Here is a 27265-nt window from a genome sequence, read left to right as displayed (position 1 = left end):
CCTACCATGTTTCATCGTCCAGCTCATTCATCACAGCTGATGAAAAGTTTCAACTCAGGCCTACTATTGTGTATAGAAAGTTGTTTCCTTGTCCAACATTCTCATTATTGATAAGACTTAGTGTGCCCCTTTATTATTAAAATAGTCCTCTACTGCATAGATAATACTTCAAAGATAAACTGCCAACATCATGCTATTTACCCATCAAGATTTTGAATGGGAGCTGGTATATTTATAAGAAGCTATTCATCATGCAGCCTAGGTATTGTTCTGTATAGCATACAAGAAGGGTCAGGGATCTCAAGAAAGAGCACTGTTGGCTTCAGAGGGTTAACACTGTAAGTCAGCATATTGTGCTGTTTAAAAAAATATATATTTTCATATTTTTATCCTTTATTTTGTAGGAGAGACCTTGCCCCTGGCCACATCAAACCAAATTATGGTGCGATTCACTGCAAAGAATGGTCCTTCTGCCAGGGGTTTCCACTTTGTTTACCAAGGTATGTGTACATACTTTAGCAATACATACACACACTCTGGTCACATGCATGACAATTCCTCACAGTTTTTACCCCTGTGGCAGTGGGTGTTTTTCTGGGGGTCCTGGAGGCCTCCGACAGTCCACCCACCACAGGCACCAGAGGGTCTTATCTACCGGTGTTATTGTTCACACATTTGTCAGGCTGTTCAGGGGGTTTGCTGTTATCTCTCTTGCCCCATGGCAGCCTAGGGGACCAGTCCTCTAATCATTACAGCTGCGCAGGGCATGTCATGGGAAAAGGGAATTTTATCTGCATTACTGTAGTAGTCAAGGAGCAGAAGGGCTCACAACCTCCATACAGATACAACGTTGAAAGTATGTTGAAAGTGTCATATCTAATATTCAAGGACTCTTGCATAATCAATAGAAAATGTCACACATGAATATATAAAATAGAAACCCACGTTTTATAAAACGTTTCAAGGATGGAGTACAATGTAACTTTTTTTTTTTGCCTTTGGTGTCATTCCTACTTTATTTCAGTGTCATTTAGAGATTCTCTCCAGATGCAGATAATAGCTCACCCTCAGTACGCATCAAGCATTTTCTCTCTCTGTGAAAGTTGTAATAACTAAGCTGTGTGAATTACATGAACATATACTGTACAGTGTTTGCCAGAGCATGCTTATTACTATGTCTGCTATTTTCTTGCTTCACTGTTTGATGATGTACTGCACTGAAGGGTGTTTGAAAAATACTCACTGGTTTGGTACATGGAGGCATCCAAGTGATGATTGCAGAGCACTCTCTGCTCCTGTATAGATCTATAAATATTAGACACAATCCCAGCCCAACAGTAAAGACCTCAAATATGGCACCAAGGTATACCACAGAGTTTAAATAGTATTTGAATCCAGGTCTAGATGTCACAGGCACAGCGCAACCCAAGCTATTATTCAGTTCAGGGACTTAAATTGAACCTAAAGTCAAAAAATGCTATGCACTCTCATTAATGCTTTAATATAAAATGGTTTATGAGAGCGCAGACTGTTTTGGTCAATCAAATCAACAATTATTTAAAGTGCATTTAAAACCTCAACACACTTTACATAAAATAAAGTTCAGGCAAACAAGAGGAAGTAAAAATGATTAATAAAATAAAACTAAACACAGAGGATATCTAAAACAATAATTGATTAAAGGCCAGGCTAAAAAGGTTGTTTTTTAAATGTGATTTAAAAACCTCAATGGTGTCTTCCCCTCTTACCTGACAGGGCAAGCTGTTCCATAACTGAGGGGCTTTGATAGAGAACACTCCGTCCCCCACCTTGGTTCTGCATCTAGGTACAGTAAGCAGACCGGCTTCCTGCTTCTGCATCTAGGTACAGTAAGCAGACCGGCTTCCTGCTTCTGCATCTAGGGACAGTAAGCAGACCGGCTTCCTGCTTCTGCATCTAGGGACAGTAAGCAGACCGGCTCCTTGGGAGCGGAGCACCCTCACTGGGTTGTATGGAACGAGCATGTCTGTCAGATAAGAGGGGGCAAGGCCATGCAGTGGTACATACTGTTTTGATGTACTGTAGTACAGATTGTACCCAATCATGTTTTGAATATCAGATATATATCTGGTTTCATTGTCATCTTCCATGCCTCAGTGTTCTGAATGTTCATGATTGAATAACAGTGATAACACATGGTAATGCGGCAGGTAGCTTAGTGGTTAAGAGCGTTGTGCCAGTAACCGAAAGGTCGCTGGTTCTAATCCCCGAGCCGTCTAGGTGAAAAATCTGTCGATGTGCCCTTGAGCAAGGCACTTAACCCTAATTGCTCCTGTAAGTCGCTCTGGATAAGAGCGTCTGCTAAATGACAAAAAAATAAAAAATAAAAAAATTCAGCATGCATTAGCCACACATCTCTATATGGCTGATGATACATTGGGATCATTATAAAGGTCTCATATGTCCATAATGACAAATCATATACCACTACCACATTGTATTGCAATTTTCCTGTGTTAACACATATCTAGGTGTTAACAACACTGGGTACTATTTTCTTTGTAGCTGTTCCTCGCACCAGTGACACGCAGTGCAGCTCTGTCCCAGAGCCACGCTACGGCAGACGGATTGGGTCCGAGTTCTCCGCTGGCTCCGTTGTTCGCTTTGAGTGCAACCCCGGGTATTTGCTACAGGGATCCAAAGCCGTCAAATGCAATGCGGTCCCCAATGCGCTAGCCCAGTGGAATGATACTGTGCCTGCTTGTGCTGGTAAGCCTCCTCAAATCAGTCACATTTGTGGAGATTGAGTTAAAGATGGATAAATGTTGTTGTTAAAGGGCAATTCCATATTAATTATCTCCAACACCACACCATCTGAAAATGACACGTTTATACGATCTGCGGTTACAATAGACTAACTTTATATATTTATATATTCAATATATAAAGTTACATTCATAAAGTTAAAGTGTATTTTAACCACAGATCATATAAATGCGTCATTTTTACATATGTAGACTCCAGTATGGTGCTGGAGATAGTTAATTACTACAAAACGTAAGAATACGCCGTTTTCACAAATGGAGACATCGGTGTGGTGCTGGAGATAATGATGAATATGAGGTTGAAATGTGGTGGAATTGCCCTTTAAGAACAACAGAATATGTAATAGATATGTAATTATTTTTACGTTGGTAAATTACCATAAACAGTCTAAGATATTGGTGACTGAGATTATTCTTTAGTCACAATAATGTTCTGCAAGAAATTATTCAAATTTACCCTGGTTGTCTTGTCTCACCATGGGTACAGGAACCTTGCATATGCCCTGTTCAGTGTGATTAAAATGTCCCCTCTGTTTCGCTCCCCAGTTCCATGCAGCGGGAATCTGACAGAGCGAAGAGGCACCATCCTCTCCCCGGGATTCCCCGAGCCCTATGGGAACAGCTTGAACTGCGTGTGGAAAATCATTGTCACCGAAGGAGCTGGGATTCAGGCAAGTACAAAAGGTTCAGGTCTGAACTCATCAAAAGCAATAAGTTACGCTGACAGAGAGAAGATAGGGAAAATGTATTTTGAGTGACAGGCTGTAGCACATTTTAACTGACAGTCACCCTACTGAGAATAAAATAAAATTAGACTGGCTAAACGTAGGTTTAAATTAGACCTGCTGCCAACAGAAGTAGTTTAAAAGCACACAAAAAACCAGCTGCAGTCTTATCGCTATTGATTGTGCCACAATGAGGCACAGTATAAAACCTGGGTTTATGTTTATAATGCTTTAGCAGGAAAGAAAACTTCCCCTCAATAAAAAAACACCAGTCTCTCAACTAACCATTACAAATGTCTCCTGAGTGGCGCAGTGGTCTAAAGCACTGCATCGTAGTGCTAACTGTGCCACTAGAGATCCTGGTTCGAATCCAGGCTCTGTCGCAGCCGGCCGCGACCGGGAGACTCATGGGCGGCGCACAATTGGCTCAGCGTTGTCCAGGGTAGGGGAGGGAATGGCCGGCAGGGATGTAGCTCAGTTGATAGAGCATGGCGTTTGCAACGCCAGGGTTGTGGGTTCGATTCCCACGGGGGGCCAGTATATAAACAAAAAAAGATATATGTATTCACTAACTGTAAGTCGCTCTGGATAAGAGCGTCTGCTAAATGACTAAAATGTAAATGCTTGTCCTTTCAGAGAGAAGGCAGGTACATTATATTTGTCACTCTATTTTTTTTTTTTAGATCCAAGTGATGAGCTTCGCCACCGAGCACAATTGGGATTCCTTGGAAATCTATGATGGACAAGACATGACAGCTCCTAAACTTGGAAGCTTTTCAGGTGGGAATTGGATCACTTGATCACGCATTGAACCGCACGTTTCCCCTTCATTAAATGTGAGAGATCATATCTGTGTGCAATATATTAGGTTTCTTGTGTTCTACAGAATTCTTACAGGCTTTTTATTTTGAAGACCACAGTTAAAATGAAACCCACTCATCTTTATCTTCCATAGTTCCTCCAGGGGACTGAACATTGATCTGCCTCCAATACTTTTCTGTGCCATCTTTTACACAGCAGACCAATGTCCCTATTTTCATGTTGGATGACTCACAGTAACAGCTCCAGATACCTTTTGAGATCCAGTTGGCTGTCATCTTGGCCTTCATTGTCACCCTGTTAATTCTAGTAACAGCATTCCCACAACTTAACAGCTGTGTCTGCTATCTAATGAAGATGTTGAATGCGATGTCTGTATTAGGCATGATCAGTGATACATACAGGCCTTATTAAAATAGAAAATAGAGGGCCCTTCCCTTGTCTGGCAAATGTTTGGGTTTATCAATCTTGACTAGATCCACTAGTTTATTATTTTCTGTGTGTGTACGTCATTTTAAATGAGTCAGAAAGTGAGGCCAGTTGGGGAAGAAGCTAATGACTGACATCTACATTGGGGACATGTGGGAACTCAGCTACCCTGAACTCACATGCCTGGTGCACCAGTGGGCGGAGGGTGTCTTGACTTAAGACTGTCCTCCTTTAGCGCAACCTGATCATGCTAAATGCGAACTGATACAGTTGAAGTCGGAAGTTTACATACACCTAGGTTGGAGTCATTAAAACTTGTTTTTCAACCACTCCACAAATGTCTTGTTAACAAACTATAGTTTTGGCAAGTCGGTTAGGACATCTACTTTGTGCATGACACAAGTAAGTTTTCCAACAATTGTTTACAGACAGATTATTTCACTTATAATTCACTGTATCACAATTCCAGTGGGTCAGAAGTTTACATACACTAAGTTGACTGTGCCTTTAAACAGCTTGGACATTTCCAGAAAATGATGTCATGGCTTTAGAAGCTTCTGATAGGCTAATTGACATCATTTGAATCAATTGGAGGTGTACCTGTGGATGTATTTCAAGGCCTACCTTCAAACTCAGTGCCTCTTTGCTTGACATCATGGGAAAGTGAAAATAAATCAGCCAAGACCTCAGAAAAAATGTGTGGACCTCCACAAGTCTGGTTCATCGTTGGGAGAAATTTCCAAACGCCTGAAGGTACCACGTTCATCTGTACAAACAATAGTATGCAAGTATAAACACCATGGGACCACGCAGCCGTCATACCACTCAGGAAGGAGACACGTTCTGTCTCCTAGAGATGAACGTACTTTGGTGCGAAAAGTGCAAATCAATCCCAGAGCAACAGCAAAGGACCTTGTGAAGATGTTGGAGGAAACAAGTACAAAAGTATCTATATCCACAGTAAAACGAGTCCTATATCGACATAACCTGAAAGGCCGCTCAGCAAGGAAGAAGCCACTGCTCCAAAACCGCCATAACAAAGCCAGACTACGGTTTGCAACTGCACATGGGGACAAAGATTGTACTTTTTGGAGAAATGTCCTCTGGTCTGATGAAACAAAAATAGAACTGTTTAGCCATAATGACCATGGATATGTTTGGAGGAAAAAGGGGATTGCTTGCAAGCCGAAGAACACCATCCCAACCGTGAAGCACAGGGGTGGCAGCATCATGCTGTGGAGGTGCTTTGCTGCAGGAGGGACTGGTGCACTTCACAAAATAGATGGCATCATGAGGAAGGAAAATGATGTGGATATATTGAAGCAACATCTCAAGACATCAGTTAGGAAGTTAAAGATTGGTCACAAATGGGTCTTTCAAATGGACAATGACCCCAAGCATACTTCCAAAGTTGTGGCAAAATGGCTTAAGGACAACAAAGTCAAGGTATTGGAGTGGCCATCACAAAGCCTTGACCTCAATCCTATAGAAAATGTGTGGGCAGAACTGAAAAAGTGTGTGCGAGCAAGGAGGCCTACAAACCTGACTCAGTTACACCAGCTCTGTCAGGAGGAATGGGCCAAAATTCACCCAACTTATTGTGGGAAGCTTATGGAAGGCTACCCGAAACGTTTGACCCAAGTTCAACAATTTAAAGGCAATGCTACCAAATACTAATTGAGTGTATGTAAACTTCTGACCCACTGGGAATGTGATGAAATAAATAAAAGCTGAAATAAATCATTCTCTCTACTATTATTCTGACATTCAACATTCTTAAAATAAAGTGGTGATCCTAACTGACCTAAGACAGGGAATTTTTACTAGGATTAAATGTCAGGAATTGTAAAAAACTGAGTTTAAATGTATTTGGCTGAGGTGTATGTAAACTTCCGACTTCAACAGTGTATATATATATATATATATATATATATATATATACAGTGGGGAGAACAAGTATTTGATACACTGCCCATTTTGCAGGTTTTCCTACTTACAAAGCATGTAGAGGTCTGTAATTTTTATCATAGGTACACTTCAACTGTGAGAGACGGAATCTAAAACAAAAATCCAGAAAATCACATTGTATGATTTTTAAGTAATTAATTTGCATTTGATTGCATGACTTAAGTATTTGATACATCAGAAAAGCAGAACTTAATATTTGGTACAGAAACCTTTGTTTGCAATTACAGAGATCATACATTTCCTGTAGGTCTTGACCAGGTTTGCACACACTGCAGCAGGGATTTTGGCCCACTCCTCCATACACACCTTCTCCAGATCCTTCAGGTTTTGGGGCTGTCGCTGGGCAATACGGACTTTCAGCTCCCTCCAAAAATGTTCTATTGGATTCAGGTCTGGAGGATGGCTAGGCCACTCCAGGACCTTGAGATGCTTTTTACGGAGCCACTCCTTAGTTGCCCTGGCTGTGTGTTTCGAGTCGTTGTCATGCTGGAGGACCCAGCCACGACCCATCTTCAATGCTCTTACTGAGGGAAGGAGGTTGTTGGCCAAGATCTTGCGATACATGGCCCCATCCATCCTCCCCTCAATACGGTGCAGTCGTCCTGTCCCCTTTTCAGAAAATCATCCCCAAAGAATGATGTTTCCACCTCCATGCTTTACGGTTGGGATGGTGTTCTTGGGGTTGTACTCATCCTTCTTCTTCCTCCAAACACGGCGAGTGGAGTTTAGACCAAAAAGCTCTATTTTTGCCTCATCAGACCACATGACCTTCTCCCATTTCTCCTCTGGATCATCCAGATGGTCATTGGCAAACTTCAGACGGGCCTGAACATGCGCTGGCTTGAGCAGGGGGACCTTGCTGTGCTGCAGGATTTTAATCCATGACGGCGTAGTGTGTTACTAATGATTTCTTTGAGACTGTGGTCCCAGCTCTCTTCAGATCATTGACCAGGCCTGCTGTGTAGTTCTGGGCTGATCCCTCACCTTCCTCATGATCATCCAAGATGGCGTAGTAGTGCAGTCCTGTTTTTGTCGTGTGTCTGTAAATAGCCTGTAAATACCCTGTTTTTTTTGTATTTTTCGTACATATTTCCCTATCAGACTTTTCATCCTTCTACAAAATATACTTTCCTGCAACCCACCTCACTCAATGTGGAACGGATTCTATTATTGACTTACCTTTTATCTAGAATCTCCAGTTGAAACTAGCTAGCCAGCTAACTAGCTACTTGCTATTAGCCACAGTTAGCGGTATTTCACCCAGAACATTGGATTTTCTGCGGGAATAATTTAATCACTGGACATTAATCACCGGATCGCAACTAGCTAGCCGCAACCGAATGGATGTTGCTGTCTGGCTAATTCACCACTGCCCCCGATGCAAGCACCAGTTAGCCTCGAGCTAGCCTAGAGCCAGGCTCATATCTACCTCTAGGTCTACCGGACGGGAGTAGCCAGCTAACTAGCTACTTGCTATCAGCTACTGTTAGCGGTTTTTTCACCATTGTCCGTGGCCTGCACCACCCACCAGCCAGCTCTAGTCTGGACTATTATTCGGCCAGTCTGCACAGCGTGTTATCGACCCAGAACATATCAGTTCTTCTGCCGGAATCACTGAATCACTGGACCTTTAACTCCGGATTCATCGCTACCAGCTAGCTGCAACAAAATGGACATGTGGTCTGGCTAATCATCCTGAGCTAGGCCCATCTCCCAGCTATCTACCTCTATGTCAACCGGACGGGACCACCTAGTGTTGACACGGAGCCCCGCCGATCCTACACGACTGGTCTGCCGACGAAATCGTCTGATGTGATTACAACAGGCTTCCCGTTACCACGTCGACCACGAAGATTACATCTGCTAGCCCCGGCCCGCTAGCACACGCTAGTGCTTTAGCAGCCCCCGAACTATCCTATTGCTGTTCACCGGACCTTATGATAACTCAGCTATACAGCTGATGCCTGCTGGACTGTTCCTTTTTACGGTACCGCATCCTGTTTATGTTTAGCCTCAGCCCAAACTGAGGGGCTCAGTGTCGTCATTACCAGCTGTTGTCTTAGCTCTCTCAAATTACACCGTGATTGCTTTATGCCTCTCTCCCATCTCAATATGGTTAGCTTATTGTTGTTTCGGTTATTTATAATTGTACTATTTCACTGTAGATCCCCCAGCCCAGCTAAACCTGCCTTAGATAGCTCCTTTGTCCCACCCCCCATACACGCGGAGACCGACTCAATTTGTGCCTCCAGTGATGCTATCTCTTTCATTGTTACCCAACGCTTAGGTTTACCTCCACTTTACTCATATCCTTCCATATCGTTGTCTGTACATAATGCCCTGAATCTTTTCTACAATGCCCGGAAATTTGCCCCCTTTATTCTATGTACCCAACACACTAGAAGACCAGTTCTTAAAGCCTTTAGCCGTATCCTTATTCTAGTCCTCCTCTGTTCCTCCGGTGATGTAGAGGCTAACCCAGGCCCTGCAGCCCTCAGTATCACTCCTACTCCCCAGGCGCTATCATTTGCTGACTTCTGTAATCGCAAAAGCCTTGGTTTCCTGCATGTAAATATCAGAAGTCTACTTCCTAAGTTTGAGTTATTCACTGCGTTAGCACACTCCGCCAACCCTGATGTTCTAGCAGTGTCTGAATCCTGGCTTAGGAAGGCCACCAAACATTCTGAAATGTCCATCCCCAACTATAACATTTTCCGTCTAGATAGAACTGCCAAAGGGGGTGGAGTTGCAATCTACTGTAGAGATAGCCTGCAGAGCTCTATCATACTATCCAGGTCTGTGCCCAAACAGATTGAGCTTCTACTTCTAAAAATCCACCTTTCCAGAAATAAGTCCCTCACTGTTGCTGCTTGCTACAGACCCCCCTCAGCCCCCAGCTGTGCCCTGGACACCTTATGTGAATTGATTGCCCCCCATTTATCCTCAGAGTTCGTACTGCTTGGTGACCTAAATTGGGATATGCTTAATACCCCGGCCATCCTACAATCCAAACTAGATGCCCTCAATCTCACGCAAATTATCAACGAACCTACCAGGTACAACCCTAAATCCGTAACCATGGGTACCCTCATAGATATCATCCTGACTAACTTACCCTCTAAATACACCTCCGCTGTCTTCAACCAGGATCTCAGCGATCACTGCCTTATTGCCTGCGTCCGTAACGGGTCCGCGGTCAAACGACCACCCCTCATCACTGTCAAACGCTCCCTAAAACACTTTAGCGAGCAGGCCTTCCTAATTGACCTGGCCCAGGTATCCTGGATGGATATAGATCTCATTCCGTCAGTAGAGGATGCCTGGTTGTTCTTTAAAAGTAATTTCCTCTCAATCTTAAATAAACATGCCCCATTCAAAAAATACAGAACTAAGAACAGATATAGCCCCTGGTTCTCCTCAGACTTGACTGCCCTTGACCAGCACAAAAACATCCTGTGGCGTACTGCATTAGCATCAAATAGCCCCCGCGATATGCAACCTTTTAGGGAAGTTAGGAACCAATATACACAAGCAGTTAGGAAAGAAAAGGCTAACTTTTTCAAACAGAAATTTGCATCCTGTAGCACTAACTCCAAAAAGTTTTGGGACACTGTAAAGTCCATGGAGAATAAGAGCACTTCCTCCCAGCTGCCCACTGCACTGAGGCTAGGAAACACTATCACCACCGATAAATCTACAATAATCGAGAATTTCAACAAGCATTTTGCTACGGCTGGCCATGCTTTCCACCAGGCTACCACTACCCCGGCCACCAACTCTGCACCCTCCGCTGCAACTTGCCCATGCCCCCCCCCCCGCTTCTCCTTCACACAAATTCAGACAGCTGATGTTCTGAAAGAGCTGCAAAATCTGGACCCCTACAAATCAGCTGGGCTAGACAATCTGGACCCTTTCTTTCTAAAACTAGCCGCCGAAATTGTCGCAACCCCTATTACTAGTCTGTTCAACCTCTCTTTCGTAACGTCTGAGATCCCCAGAGATTGGAAAGCTGCCGCGGTCATCCCCCTCTTCAAAGGGGGTGACACTCTAGATCCAAACTGTTACAGACCTATATCCATCCTGCCCTGCCTTTCGAAAGTATTTGAAAGCCAAGTTAACAAACAGATCACCGACCATTTCGAATCCCACCGTACCTTCTCCGCTATGCAATCCGGTTTCCGAGCTGGTCATGGGTGCACTTCAGCCACGCTCAAGGTCCTAAACGATATTATAACCGCGATCGATAATAGACAGTACTGTGCAGCCGTCTTCATCGACCTGGCCAAGGCTTTCGACTCTGTCAACCACCGCATTCTTATTGGCAGACTAAATAGCCTTGGTTTCTCAAATGACTGCCTCGCCTGGTTCACCAACTACTTCTCAGATAGAGTTCAGTGTGTCAAATCGGAGGGCCTGTTGTCTGGACCTATGGCAGTCTCTATGGGGGTGCCACAGGGTTCAATTCTTGGGCCGACTCTTTTCTCCGTGTATATCAATGATGTCGCTCTTGCTGCTGGTGACTCTCAGATCCACCTCTACGCAGACGACACCATTTTGTATACATCTGGCCCTTCATTGGACACTGTGTTAACAAACCTCCAAACGAGCTTCAATGCCATACAACACTCCTTAAATAGCCTCCAACTGCTCTTAAACACTAGTAAAACTAAATGCATGCTCTTCAATCGAACGCTGCTGGCACCCGCCCACCCGACTAGAATCACCACTCTCGACGGGTCTGACCTAGAGTATGTGGACAACTACAAATACCTAGGTGTCTGGTTAGACTGTAAACTCTCCTTCCAGACTCACATTAAGAATCTCCAATCCAAAGTTAAATCTAGAATCGGCTTCCTATTTCGCAACAAAGCCTCCTTCACTCATGCTGCCAAACATGCCCTCGTAAAACTGACTATCCTACCGATCCTTGACTTCGGCGATGTCATTTACAAAATAGCCTCCAACACTCTACTCAGCAAATTGGATGTAGTCTATCACAGTGCCATCCGTTTTGTCTCCAAAGCCCCATACACTACCCACCACTGTGACCTGTACGCTCTTGTTGGCTGGTCCTCACTACATGTTCGTCGTCAAACCCACTGGCTCCAGGCCATCTATAAATCACTGCTAGGCAAATCCCCGCCTTATCTTAGCTCATTGGTCACCATAGCAGCACCCACCCGTAGTCTGCGCTCCAGCAGGTATATCTCACTGGTCATTCCCAAAGCCAACACCTCCTTTGGCCGCCATTCCTTCCAGTTCTCTGCTGCCAATGACTGGAACGAATTGCAAAAATCTCTGAAGCTGGAGACTCTTATCTCCCTCACTAACTTTAAGCATCAGTTGTCAGAGCACCTTACCGATCACTGCACCTGTACACAGCCCATCTGAAATTAGCCCACCCAACTACCTCATCCCTATATTGTTATTTATTTTGCTCTTTTGCACCCCAGTATCTCTATTTGCACATAATCTCTTGCACATCTAGCATTCCAGTGTTAATACTAATTGTAATTATTTTGCACTATAGCCTATTTATTGCCTTACCTCCATAACTTACTACATTTGCACACACTGTATATATATTTTCTGTTGTATTTTTTTGACTTTATGTTTTTTACCCCATATGTAACTCTGTGTTGTTGTTTTTATCGCACTACTATGCTTTATCTTGGCCAGGTCGCAGTTGTAAATGAGAAATTGTTCTCAACTGGCTTACCTGGTTAAATAAAGGTGAAAACAAATAAAATAAAAAATCATTGATGCCCCACGAGGTGAGATCTTGCATGGAGCCCCAGACCGAGGGTGATTGACCGTCATTTTGAACTTCTTCCATTTTCTAATAATTGCGCCAACAGTTGTTGCCTTCTCACCAAGCTGCTTGCCTATTGTCCTGTAGCCCATCCCAGCCTTGTGCAGGTCTACAATTTTCTCCCTGATGTCCTTACACAGCTCTCTGGTCTTGGCCATTGTGGAGAGGTTGGAGTCTGTTTGATTGAGTGTGTGGACAGGTGTCTTTTATACAGGTAACGAGTTCAAACAGGTGCAGTTAATACAGGTAATGAGTGGAGAACAGGAGGGCTTCTTAAAGAAAAACTAACAGGTCTGTGAGAGCCGGAATTCTTACTGGTTGGTAGGTGATCAAATACTTATGTCATGCAATAAAATGCAAATTAATTACTTAAAAATCATACAATGTGATTTTCTGGATTTTTGTTTTAGATTCCGTCTCTCACAGTTGAAGTGTACCTATGATAAAAAATTACAGACCTCTACATGCTTTGTAAGTAGGAACACCTGCAAAATCGGCAGTGTATCAAATACTTGTTCTCCCCACTGTATATATATATATATATATACAGTGGGGAAAAAAGCATTTAGTCAGCCACCAATTGTGCAAGTTCTCCCACTTAAAAAGATGAGAGAGGCCTGTAATTTTCATCATAGGTACACGTCAACTATGACAGACAAATTGAGAATTTTATTTCCAGAAAATCACATTGTAGGATTTTTTATGAATTTATTTGCAAATTATGGTGGAAAATAAGTATTTGGTCACCTACAAACAAGCAAGATTTCTGGCTCTCACAGACCTGTAACTTCTTCTTTAAGAGGCTCCTCTGTCCTCCACTCGTTACCTGTATTAATGGCACCTGTTTGAACTTGTTATCAGTATAAAAGACACCTGTCCACAACCTCAAACAGTCACACTCCAAACTCCACTATGGCCAAGACCAAAGAGCTGTCAAAGGACACCAGAAACAAAATTGTAGACCTGCACCAGGCTGGGAAGACTGAATCTGCAATAGGTAAGCAGCTTGGTTTGAAGAAATCAACTGTGGGAGCAATTATTAGGAAATGGAAGACATACAAGACCACTGATAATCTCCCTCGATCTGGGGCTCCACGCAAGATCTCACCCCGTGGGGTCAAAATGATCACAAGAACGGTGAGCAAAAATCCCAGAACCACAAGGGGGGACCTAGTGAATGACCTGCAGAGAGCTGGGACCAAATTAACAAAGGCTACCATCAGTAACACACTATGCCGCCAGGGACTCAAATCCTGCAGTGCCAGACGTGTCCCCCTGCTTAAGCCAGTACATGTCCAGGCCCGTCTGAAGTTTGCTAGAGTGCATTTGGATGATCCAGAAGAGGATTGGGAGAATGACATATGGTCAGATGAAACCAAAATATAACTTTTTGGTAAAAACTCAACTCGTCGTGTTTGGAGGACAAAGAATGCTGAGTTGCATCCAAAGAACACCATACCTACTGTGAAGCATGGGGGTGGAAACATCATGCTTTGGGGCTGTTTTTCTGCAAAGGGACCAGGACGACTGATCCGTGTAAAGGAAAGAATGAATGGGGCCATGTATCGTGAGATTTTGAGTGAAAACCTCCTTCCATCAGCAAGGGCATTGAAGATGAAACATGGATGGGTCTTTCAGCATGACAATGATCCCAAACACACCGCCCGGGCAACGAAGGAGTGGCTTCGTAAGAAGCATTTCAAGGTCCTGGAGTGGCCTAGCCAGTTCTCCAGATCTCAACCCCATAGAAAATCTTTGGAGGGAGTTGAAAGTCTGTGTTACCCAGCGACAGCCCCAAAACATCACTGCTCTAGAGGAGATCTGCATGGAGGAATGGGCCAAAATACCAGCAACAGTGTGTGAAAACCTTGTGAAGACTTACAGAAAACGTTTGACCTGTGTCATTGCCAACAAATGGTATATAACAAAGTATTGAGAAACTTTTGTTATTGACCAAATACTTATTTTCCACCATAATTTGCAAATAAATTCATTACAAATCCTACAATGTGATTTTCAGGATTGTTTTTCTCTCATTTTTTCTGTCATAGTTGACGTGTACCTATGATGAAAATTACAGGCCTCTCTCATCTTTTTAAGTGGGAGAACTTGCACAATTGGTGGCTGACTAAATACTTTTTCCCCCACTGTGTATATATATATATATATATATATATATACAACCGGTTAAAAGTTTTAGAACACCTACTCATTCAAGGGTTTTTCTTTATTTTTTATTATTTTGTACATTGTAGAATAATAGTGAAGACATCAAAACTATGAAATAACACATATGGGATCATATAGTAACCAAAAAAGTGTTAAACAAATCAAAATATATTTTATGTTTGACATTCTTCAAATAGCCACCCTTTGCCTTGATGACAGCTTTGCACACTCTTGGCATTCTCTCCACCAGCTTCACCTGGAATGCTTTTCCAACAGTCTTGAAGGAGTTCCCACATATGCTGAACACTTGTTGGCTGCTTTTCCTTCACTCTGCGGTCCGACTCATCCCAAACCATCTCAATTGGGTTGAGGTCGGGGGATTGTGGAGGCCAGGTCATCCGATGCAGCACTCCATCACTCTCCTTCTTGGTAAAATAGCCCTTACACAGCCTGGAGGTGTGTTGGGTCATTGTCCTGTTGAAAAACAAATGATCATCCCACTAAGCCCAAACCAGATGGGATGGCGTATCGCTGCAGATTGCTGTTGTAGGCATGTTGGTTAAGTGTGCCTTGAATCCTAAATAAATCACAGACAGTGTCACCAGCTAAGCACCCCCACACCATAACACCTCCTCCTCCATGCTTTACGGTAGGAAATACACATGCGGCGATCATCCATTCACCAACACTGCATCTCACAAAGACACAGCAGTTGAAACCAAAAATCTCAAATTCGGACTCCAGACCAAAGGACAAATTTCCACCGGTCTAATGTCCATTGCTCGTGTTTCTTGGCCCAAGCAAGTGTCTTCTTCTTATTGGTGTCCTTTAGTAGTGGTTTCTTTGCAACAATTCAACCCTGAAGGCCTGATTCACACAGTCTCCACTGAACAGTATGAAAATGTATGCACTCTGGATAAGAGCGTCTGCTAAATGACTAAAATGTAAAATGTAAAATGTTGATATTGAGATGTGTCTGTTACTTGAACTCTGTGTAGCATTTATTTGGGCTGCAATTTCTGAGGCTGGTAAGAGCGTCTGCTAAATGACTAAAATGTCAATGTAATGATCTTATCCTCTGCAGCAGAGGTAACTCTGGGTCTTCAATTCCTGTCGCGTTCCTCATGAGAGCCAGTTTCATCATAGCGCTAAAAAATTGTAAAATAAAAAAATGAAACTTGAATGAGTAGGTGTTCTAAAACTTTTGACATGTTGTGTGTATATACAGTTGAAGTCGGAAGTTTACATACACCTTAGCCAAATACATTTAAACTCCGTTTTTCACAATTCCTAACATTTAATCCTAGTAAAAATTCCCTGTCTTAGGTCAGTTAGGATCACCACTTTATTTTAAGAATGTGAAATGTCAGAATAATAGTAGAGAGAATGATTTATTTCAGCTTTTATTTCTTTCATCACATTCCCAGTGGGTCAGAAGTTTACATACACTCAATTAGTATTTGGTAGCATTGCCTTTAAATTGTTTAACTTGGGTCAAATGTTTCGGGTAGCCTTCCACAAGCTTCCCACAATAAGTTGGGTGAATTTTGGCCCATTCCTCCTGACAGAGCTGGTGTAACTGAGTCAGGTTTGTTTGCCTCCTTGCTCGCACACGCCTTTTCAGTTCTGCCTACACATTTTCTATAGGATTGAGGTCAGGGCTTTGTGATGGCCACTCTAATACCTTGACTTTGTTGTCCTTAAGCCATTTTGCCACAACTTTGGAAGTATGCTTGGGGTCATTGTCCATTTGGAAGACACATTTGCGACCAAGCTTTAACTTCCTGACTGATGTCTTGAGATGTTGCTTCAATATATCAACATAATTTTCCTTCCTCATGAAGCCATCTATTTTGTGAAGTGCACCAGTCCCTCCTGCAGCAAAGCACCCCCACAGCATGATGCTGCCACCCCCGTGATTCACGGTTGGGATGGTGTTCTTCGGCTTGCAAGCGACCCCCTTTTTCCTCCAAACATAACGATGGTCATTATGGACAAACAGTTCTATTTTTGTTTCATCAGACCAGAGGACATTTCATCCAAAAAGTACGATATTTGTCCCCATGTGCAGTTGCAAACCATAGTCTGGCTTTTTTATGGTGGTTTTGGAGCAGTGGCTTCTTCCTTGCTGAGCGGCCTTTCAGGTTATGTCGATATAGGACTTGTTTTACTGTGGATATAGATACTTTTGTACCTGTTTCCTCCAGCATCTTCACAAGGTCCTTTGCTGTTGTTCTGGGATTGATTTGTACTTTTGGGCACCAAAGTACGTTCATCTCTAGGAGACAGAACGCGTCTCCTTCCTGAGCGGTATGACGGCTGCGTGGTCCCATGGTGTTTATACTTGCGTACTATTGTTTGTACAGATGAACGTGGTACCTTCAGGCATTTGGAAATTGCTCCCAAGGATGAACCAAACCTGTGGAGGTCTACAATTATTTTTCTGAGGTCTTGGCTGATTTCTTTTGATTTTCCCATGATGTCATGCAAAGGGGCACTGAGTTTAAAGGTAGGCCTTGAAATACATCCACAGGTGCACCTCCAACTAACTCAAATGATGTCAATTAGCCTATCAGAAACTTCTAAAGCCATGACATTATTTTCTGGAATTTTCCAAGCTGTTTAAAGGCACAGTCAACTTAGTGTATGTAAACTTCTGACCCTGGAATTGTGATACAGTCAATTATAAGTGAAATAATCTGTCTGTAATCAATTGTTGGAAAAATTACTTGTGTCATGCAGAAAGTAGATGTCCTAACCGACTTGCCAAAACTGTAGTTTGTTAACAAGACATTTGTGGAGTGGTTGAAAAACAAGTTTTAATGACTCCAACCTAAGTGTATGTAAACTTCCGACTTCAACTGTGTATATATATATATATTTTTTTTTCTTTTTTCTTTTTCTTTTTTCTTTCTTTTTACTATTTTTTACATTGTAGAATATCCACCCTTTTCCTTGATGACAGGTTTGCACACACTTGGCATTCTCTCAACCAGCTTCATGAGGTAGTCACCTGGAATGCATTTCAATTAACAGTTGTGCCTTCTTAAAAGTTAATTTGTGGAATTTCTTTCCTTCTTAAAGCATTTGAGCCAATCAGTTGTGTTGTGACAAGGTAGGGTTGTATACAGAATATAGCCCTATTTGGCAAAAGACCAAGTCCATATTATGGCAAGAATAGCTCAAATAAGCAAAGATAAATGACAGTCCATCATTACTTTAAGACATGAAGGCCAGTCAATACGGAACATTTCAAGAACTTTTTAAGTTTCTTCAAGTGCAGTCGCAAAAACCGTCAAACGCTATGATGAAACTGGCTCTCATGAGGACCGCCACAGGAATGGAAGACCCAGAGTTAGCTCTGCTGCAGAGGATAAGTTCATTAGAGTTACCAGCCTCAGAAATTGCAGCCCAAATACATGCTTCACAGAGTTCAAGTCACAGACACATCTCAACAACAAGTGTTCACAGGGGACTGTGTGAATCAGGCCTTCATGGTCGAATTGCTGCAAAGAAACCACTACTAAAGGACACCAATAAGAAGAAGAGACCTGCTTGGGCCAAGAAACACGAGCAATGGACATTAGACCGGTGGAAATGTGTCCTTTGGTCTGAAGCCCAAATTGGAGAATTTTGGTTCCAACCGCCGTGTCTTTGTGAGATGTGGTGTGGGTGAATGGATGATCTCAGCATCTGTAGTTCCCACCGTAAAGCATGGAAGAGGAGGTGTTATGGTGTTGGGGTGCTTTGATGGGGACACTGTCTGTGATTTATTTAGAATTCAAGGCACACTTAACCAGCATGGCTACCACATCATTCTGCAGCGATATGCCATCCCATCTGGTTTGGGCTTAGTGGTACTATCATTTGTTTTTCAACAGGACAATGACACAACACACCTCCAGGCTGTGTAAGGGCTATTTTACCAAGAAGGAGAGTGATGGAGTGCTGCATCAGATGACCTGGCCTCCACAATCCCCCGACCTCAACCCAATTGAGATGGTTTTGGATGAGTCTGACGGCAGAGTGAAGGAAAAGCAGCCAACAAGTGCTCAGCATATGTGGGAACTCCTTCAAGACTGTTGGGAAAGCATTCCAGGTGAAGCTGGTTGAGAGAATGCCAAGAGTGTGCAAAGCTGTCATCAAGGCAAAGGGTGGCTATTTGAAGAATCTTAAATTTGTTTAACACTTTTTTGGTTAATACATGATTCCATATGTGTTATTTCATAGTTTTGATGTCTTCACTATTGTTCTACAATGTAGAAAATAGTAAAAAATAAAGAAAAACCCTTGAATGAGTAGGTGTGTCCAAACCTTTGACAGGTACTGTATATAGTGCTGCTTGAAAGTATGTGAACCCCTTGTACAATTACACATTTCTTCAGTTTTTACCATGACATCTTCCTTTAATCAGAAGCAGTTATGATCTGACATAACAGGTTTATATTTACCAATACTTTATGTTGGTGAAGAGGAAATCATGCATGTAGTAGAAAAAAACATTAAAAAGGAATTAGTGCAGGTGCAAAAATAAGTGAACCCCAAGTTGTATTGGTGAAATCAAGTAAGTAAGTAGTATCAGGTGGGTAAATAATTAGCTACCAAATGAATCAATCAAAGAAGAGATCGTTAGGAAAGAGATTGGGCGGGACTCTGATAAATAGAGATAAGAAACCTGGTCAGTTTGGTGTTACCCATCCAGGTGAATGCAAAGCACACCATGCCAAGAGAGGAAAGGAGATCTCAGACTATGAGGTAAATCATTTAGAAATGGAGAGCATTTAACATGACAGCAACTTGGCCTAGAAGTGGACGCCCTTCCAAAATATCCCCAAGAGCCACAAGAACAATAATAAATCAGGTAAAATCCAAACATAACATCTAGAGATTTGCAGACCTCCCTTGCGGCATTTCAGGTAACTGTGTATGCTTCAACAATAATAAGAACACTGAATCGAAATGCCATTCATGGGAGGGTTGCTAGGAAGAAGCCTCTGCTGTCAAAAAAGAACCAAACTGCCTGTCTTAACTTTGCCAGAGACCACCTGGACAAACCTGAAGGTTTCTGGAAGTCCAATCTCTGGACCGATGAGTCCAAAATTGACTTTTTTGGTCACAATCAACACCGCAATGTTTGGCGAAAACCCAACACTGCCTACCACCAAAATAACCTTATCGCAACAGTCAAGCATTGTGGTGGGAATGTCAAGATCTGGGGCTGCTTTTCCTCCTCTGGACCTGGACGACTCCACATCATTAAGGGAACCATGAATTCTGAGGTATACCAGGAGATTCTTGAACAGAACGTCAGGCCATCAGTAAAGGAGCTAAAGCTGGGCCAAAAATAGGTCTTCCAACAAGACAACGACCAAAAGCATTCAAGCAAATCTACCAAAGAATGGCTCAGGAGAAAGAAGATTTGTCTTTTGGATTGGCCAAGTCAAAGTCCTAATCTAAATCCAATCGAGATGCTGTGGCAGGACCTGAAGTGGGCAGTTCATGCCAGACACCCCTCAAACCTCACTCAATTGGCTGAGTTCTGTAAGGAGGAGTGGGCAAAAATCCCTCAAAACAGATGTCAGAGACTGATTACTGGCTATAGGAGACGTTTAGTCCAAGTTATCGCTGCTAATGGAGGTGCCACAAGCTATTGACTGGGTTCACATATTTTTGCGCACATCAAATCTGAGTTTTTGTTAAATAAACAATGAAAATATATATTTTATTTTGTTTATGTCATTTACTTGGAATGTCTTTATTACGAATTGGGGTTTAGATAAGGTTTTATATGTTTATTTTAATATTTTATAGCAAAATAATGACCAGCCCTGTAGGGTTCACATACTTTCAAGCAGCACTGTATATATATTACCAGTCAGAAGTTTGGACACACCTACTCATTCAAGGGGTTTTCTTTATTTTTAAAATTGTTTACATTGTAGAACAATAGTGAAGACATCAAAACTATGAAATAACACATATGGAATCATGTAGTAACCAGAAAAGTGTTAAACAAATCAAAATATATTTTATATTTGAGATTCTTCAAATATCCACCCTTTGCCTTGAATACCCCCCCTTTTTTTGTGCCTCCCAATGGAGATACCTGTGGCCATGCCCCAAGCAATGCCTTCTACAAGCCTGTAATAAACTGCGCTAGTGTCACGACAACAGGCTTACCAAAGGTCAGGCAACTATGGAGTTCAGTGACTGGAACAGAGCAAATGGAATGGTATCAAACACATGGAAACCATGTGTTTGATGTATTTGATACCATTCCTCAAATTCCACTCCAGCCATTACCACGAGCCCGTCCTCCCCAGTTAAGGTGCCACCAACCTCCTGTGATGGAGTTTTGTGTGCTTTAAGGCAAAGTGTATATGCCCAGATCTCATGCTGAATATATTTGTTCACTTTCCACCGCCGAAAAAAAGGTTGTCTGGCCCATCTAGCGAATAAATAAATAATGATGCCAGAGAACACCTGGTGACGGGTGCATATGACTCTAAAGGAAAATACAATGCTAATTTGCCTCCATTTTGAGCTTGGTTGTCCAGATGGCACAGGCACTGAGTCATCTCTAACATTGGTGAAATGTCTCCAAATCAGCAAGCAGTGACATTAGGAGGGGATAAGAGAGAGGGGAGGGGTGAAGACCGTATCGTGTGCGGTGGCACATTAAGATGCACAGTTTCCCTTCCATTGTTGTGTGGTCCGCCTTTACATCCTTGACACCCTCACCCATTATAATCAGGCTTTTCATTCTACTTTTAAAAACAAATCCATTAGGATAATTCTCTTAATTAAACTGTCAGAAATGCTTTGTGTTCTCTGCCTCCCTTTGCATGATGTTTCATACAGGATTAATCACACTTCATCAAATACCAATTCAATTACAATTGAATGAGTTATCTTTTTTTGTTTACCTACACTACCGTTCAAAAGTTTGGGGTCACTTAGAAATGTCCTTGTTTTCGAAAGAAAAGCATTTTTTTTGTCCATTAAAATAACATCAAATTGATCAGAAATACAGTGTAGACATTGTTCATGTTGAAAATGGCTATTTTACCTGGAAACGGCTGATTTTTTTAATGGAATATCTACATAGGTGTACAGAGGACCATTATCAGCAACCATCAGCCCTGTGTTCCAATGGCACGTTGTGTTTGCTAATCCAAGTTTATCATTTTAAAAGGCTAATTGATCATTAGAAAACCCTTTTGCAATTATGTTAGCACAGCTGAAAACTGTTGTGCTGATTAAAGAAGCAATAAAACGGGCCTTCTTGAGACTAGTTGAGTATATGGAGCATCAGTAATTGTGGGTTCGATTACAGGCTCAAAATGGCCAGAAACAAATAACTTTCTTCTGAAACTCGTCAGTCTATTCTTGTTCTGAGAAATGAAGGCTATTCCATGCGAGAAATTGCCAAGAAACTGAAGATCTCGTACAAAGCTCTGTACTACTCCCTTCACAGAACAGCGCAAACTGGCTCTAACCAGAAAAAAAGAGGAGTGGGAGGCCCCGGTGCACAACTGAGCAAGAGGACAAATACATTAGAGTGTCTAGTTTGAGAAACAGGCGCCTCACAGGTCCTCAACTGGCAGCTTCATTAAATAGTATCCGCAAAACACCAGTCTCAACGTCAACAGTGAAGAGGCGACTCCGGGATGCTGACCTTCTAGGCAGAGTTGCAAAGAAAAAGCCATATCTCAGACTGGCCAATAAAAAGTAAAGATTAAGATGGGCAGTCTGTGATATGGCTTTTTCTTTTCAACTCTGCCTAGAAGGTCAGCATCCCGGAGTTGCCGCTTCACTGTTGAACGGGAGTGTATATTTTTACCACTATCAGCTATTACCACTATTAACAGTAGTCTGCAAAACGTGCAAATGATGAGGATATGCTTTTGAAAAATGGTAGGTATTGAAAGGTGAAGATCAAGACAAAGGAGATGATCGTGGACTACAGGAAAAGGAGGGCCGAGCACGCCCCCATTGTCATCGACGGGCTGTAGTGGAGCAGGTTGAGAGCTTCAAGATCCTTGGTGTCCACATCACCAACAAACTATCATGGCATGGGTCCTCAGATCCTCAAAAAGTTATACAGCTGCACTATCGAGAGCATCCTGACTGGTTGCATCACCGCCTGGTATGGCAACTGCTCGTCCTCCGACAGCAAGGCGCTACAGTGGGTAGTGCGTACAGCCCAGTACATCACTGTGGCCAAGCTTCCTACCATCCAGGACCTCTATACCAGGCGGTGTCAGAGGAAGGTCCAAAAATTGCCAAAGCCTCCAGCCACTCTGCTACCGCACGGCAAGTGGTACCGGAGCGCCAAGTCTAGGTCCAAAAGGCTTCTTAATTAACAGCTTCTACCCCAAGCCATAAAGCTGCTGAACAGCTAATCAAATGGCTACCTGGACTATTTGCATTGAACCCCCCCACTCCCCCCCTTCCCCTTTTTCTACGCTGCTGCTACTCGCTGTTTATTATCTATGCATAGTCACTTTACCCCTACCTACATGTACATATTATCTCAATTACCTCGACTAACCTGTGCCCCCACACATTGACTCGGTACCGGCACCCCCTGTATATAGCCTCGTTATTTTTTTTTATTTTTTTTTTTCATTAGTTTATTTAGTAAATATTTTATTAACTCTTATTTTTCTTAAAACTGCATTGTTGGTTAAGGGCTTGTAAGTAAGCATTTCACTGTAAGCTCTACTACACCTGTTGTATTCGGCGCATGTGACAAGTACGATTTGATTTGATTTAAACATGGATATTTGTTGACGAAGTCTCTGTCCAATTACTGTAGCTGCTGTTGTTGCATAGTTTGGCTAGAAAAATGAATTACAGATTGTGGCTTTAATGACTTTTGCGGCGAATACTTACATTTTAAGTATAATTCATTTGTGATTGATGGAAATATAGGACTCCAAAGTTGCTCATTTACTGTTGCCGTCCCTAGATAGTGACAGTTTATGTCTGTATACCTTTCTCATTCTGTGGCTTTGGCATTTATTGATGGTTTTGCTTCATCATGTTTAGAGATTAATGCCCAACTGTTAATGTTGATATTTTTTTAAAATTGGTTTTCAAGATTGGTTTTCCTTGTAAACATTTCAACCAAATGAGCCATAACTACAAAAATAAATTTACCCTACTTCCTGGCTGAAAGTTCACATCAAGAATGTATTAAATCATAGCACGGTTCTAGACTCCCTAATCACATGTAAATTCTAAATGTGTCAGATTTAATCCCACAAAGTACATTTTAAGCTCATCTGTGACTTATCTGACAAGCTCTAGAAATGCTGGAGATGCCTGTCTCACTAATATATATGATGGACCTCTGAATAGCTGGACAGTGGATGAGCTCTACAGAGCTGTCAAACTTCATCCCAAAATTATTAGTCAAGTCATTCAAGCGTAAAGGAGCATTTTACAGACCGCAATCATCAGCATAATGGACTATCTTATACCCTCCCGCTCTTCTACTGCCATGCAATGCTGGATCCCATTACATTACAGAAGCCCATTGCAAAGTGGGTGGCTCACTAACATGATTTGCAGGTAACTATATGTTAATATCTATCAAGTCAGTATTTTCCAGGAGAGCATTATTAATTTAATCAGATTAATTAATGTGATTGAATATAAACTACGTTTGTAATTGGTCAGTCAACAGTTTGTCATGAATGAGTAAAGGTTATTTTGCTATCTCATAGCATAGGTCTAAAACCTGTGAAGATGGCTCGATCGGAGGATAAATATGTAATATGTTTGACAGTGTTGAAAAGCATAACAGTTATTGTTTTCTTTAACTATGTCACATAATTTGTAAGCTGGGGTTTGAACATAATATAGAAGCCTGCTAGTGAACTGGTGTATCAACAGAATATGTTACTGTATCTTTAATCTGCCCAGGGGAGTTTCAACATTTCTTTATTAAACTGACCGATGCCAAAGACACCAGAGATTTATTGCTATTATAAAGTTTGACACAAGTGATGAATGACACTGTTTCAGGTTATATAACAGCACATAGGCTCTTTTTCAACAGCATGTTTGCTTGCACATAGTGAACACTATGCTCCGATTTTCAGCAGCCTGAGCCAAAGGATATCATCCCAAAACAAAGGATATCACTAATTAATTACTCTACCACCCCGATAACTTCCTATGAGCTCTGTATAGTTTTTTAAAGGCACCCTCGAGAGGAAGTTGCCGCCCCTATTTCGACGTAATTCCTGTCCTAGAGAGGAAATGCTAATTTAGGTTCCACCTCCGAAGAATGACGTATGGCTCCTAATACATATTCACAAATTGAGGATGGAAACGTTGTGGTGATTTCCACGTGTAGTGGAGAAACAATACTAGGGCACTGACAGTTGTCACTGTAGCTAGCTAGCATGCTAACCTTATCTAGCTAACTAGCTAACTACAGGTAACTGCCAAAATAAAGGAAACACCAACATAAAGTGTATTAATAGGGCGTTGGGCCACCACGAGCTGCCAGATGGCTTCAATGCACCTTGGCATAGAGTATACAGGTGTCTGGAACTCTATTGGAGGGATGCGAGACAAAGTATGTGGACACCTTCTCGTCGAACATCTCATTCCAAAATCATGGGCATATAACAGCCTCCACTCTTCTGGGAAGGCTTTCCCTTCACTGGAACTAAGGGTCCTAGCCCGAACCATGAAAAACAGCCCCAGACCATTATTCCTCCTCCACCAAACTTTAAAGTTAGCACTATGCATTCGGGCAGGTAGCATTCTCCTGGCATCCACCAAACCCAGATTCATCTGTCGGACTGCCAGATGGTGAAGTGTGATTCATCACTCCAGAAAACACGTTTCCACTGCTCCAGAATCCAATGGCGGCGAGCTTTACACCACTCCAGCCAATGCTTGGCATTGCGCATGGTGATCTTAGGCTTGTGTGTGGCTGCTCGGCCATGGAAACCCATTTCATGAAGCTCCCAACGAACAAGGGGTGTGAATATTTTCTAAAGGCACATACAGTGAGGGAAAAAAGTATTTGATCCCCTGCTTATTTTGTAAGTTTGCCCACTGACAAAGAAATGATCAGTCTATAATTTTAATGGTATGTTTATTTGAACAGTGAGAGACAGAATAACAACAAAAAAATCCAGAAAAACGCATGTCAAAAATGTTATAAATTGATTTGCATTTTAATGAGGGAAATAAGTATTTGACCCCCTCTCAATCAGAAAGATTTCTGGCTCCCAGGTGTCTTTTATACATGTAATGAGTTGAGATTAGGAGCACACTCTTAAAGGGAGTGCTCCTAATCTCAGCTTGTTACCTTTATAAAAGACACCTGTCCACAGAAGCAATCAATCAATCAGATTCCTAACTCTCCACCATGGCCAAGACCAAAGAGCTCCAAGGATGTCAGGGACAAGATTGTAGACCTACACAAGGCTGGAATGGGCTACAAAACCATCGCCAAGCAGCTTGGTGAGAAGGTGACAACAGTTGGTGCGATTATTCGCAAATGGAAGAAACACAAAATAACTGTCAATCTCCCTCGGCCTGGGGCTCCATGCAGGATCTCACCTCGTGGAGTTGCAATGATCATGAGAACGGTGAGGAATCAGCCCAGAACTACACGGGAGGATCTTGTCAATGATCTCAAGGCAGCTGGGACCATAGTCACCATGAAAACAATTGGTAACACACTACGCCGTGAAGGACTGAAATCCTGCAGCGCCCGCAAGGTCCCCCTGCTCAAGAAAGCACATATACAGGCCCGTCTGAAGTTTGCCAATGAACATCTGCATGATTCAGAGGAGAACTGGGTGAAAGTGTTGTGGTCAGATGAGACCAAAATTGAGCTCTTTGGCATCAACTCAACTCGCCGTGTTTGGAGGAGGAGGAATGCTGCCTATGACCCCAAGAACACCATGCCCACCGTCAAACATGTAGGTGGAAACATTATGCTTTGGGGGTGTTTTTCTGCTAAGGGGACAGGACAACTTCACTGCATCAAAGGGACAATGGACAGGGCCATGTACCGTCAAATCTTGGGTGAGAACCTCCTTCCCTCAGCCAGGGCATTGAAAATGGGTCGTGGATGGGTATTCCAGCATGACAATGACCCAAAACACATGGCCAAGGCAACAAAGGAGTGGCTCAAGAAGAAGCACATTAAGGTCCTGGAGTGGCCTAGCCAGTCTCCAGACCTTAATCCCATAGACAATCTGTGGAGGGAGCTGAAGGTTCAAGTTGCCAAATGTCAGCCTCGAAACCTTAATGACTTGGAGAAGATCTGCAAAGAGGAGTGGGACAAAATCCCTCCTGAGTTGTGTGCAAACCTGGTGGCCAACTACAAGAAAAGTCTGACCTCTGTGATTGCCAACAAGGGTTTTGCCAACAAGTACTAAGTCATGTTTTGCAGAGGGGTCAAATACTTATTTCCCTCATTAAAATGCAAAACAATTTATAACATTTTGACATGCGTTTTTCTGGATTATTTTGTTGTTATTCTGTCTCTCACTGTTCAA

General features: G+C 42.5%; 1 protein-coding gene across 4 annotated transcripts in view; it reads left to right on the top strand.

Annotated features, from left to right (window-relative positions):
* The window catches only part of LOC311131344 (CUB and sushi domain-containing protein 1-like), a gene marked incomplete at both ends in the record, with an annotated part of 555203 nt that overhangs the window by 452971 nt on the left and 74967 nt on the right, over positions 1-27265 (top strand). For all 4 annotated transcript variants that reach the window (XM_084164287.1, XM_084164286.1, XM_084164285.1 and 1 more), the window contains 4 exons: positions 405-500; positions 2545-2748; positions 3351-3475; positions 4213-4309. In XM_084164287.1, coding sequence (XP_084020413.1) covers positions 405-500; positions 2545-2748; positions 3351-3475; positions 4213-4309 — 522 coding nt within the window. The remainder of the gene's footprint in view (positions 1-404; positions 501-2544; positions 2749-3350; positions 3476-4212; positions 4310-27265) is intronic.

The sequence above is a fragment of the Coregonus lavaretus genome, assembly GCF_964263955.1.
Source record: "Coregonus lavaretus genome assembly, chromosome: 1".
In the NCBI taxonomy this organism is placed as follows: domain Eukaryota; kingdom Metazoa; phylum Chordata; class Actinopteri; order Salmoniformes; family Salmonidae; genus Coregonus; species Coregonus lavaretus.
Note: the sequence above shows the minus strand (reverse complement) of the source record. Positions and strands in the feature narration are given on the sequence as shown.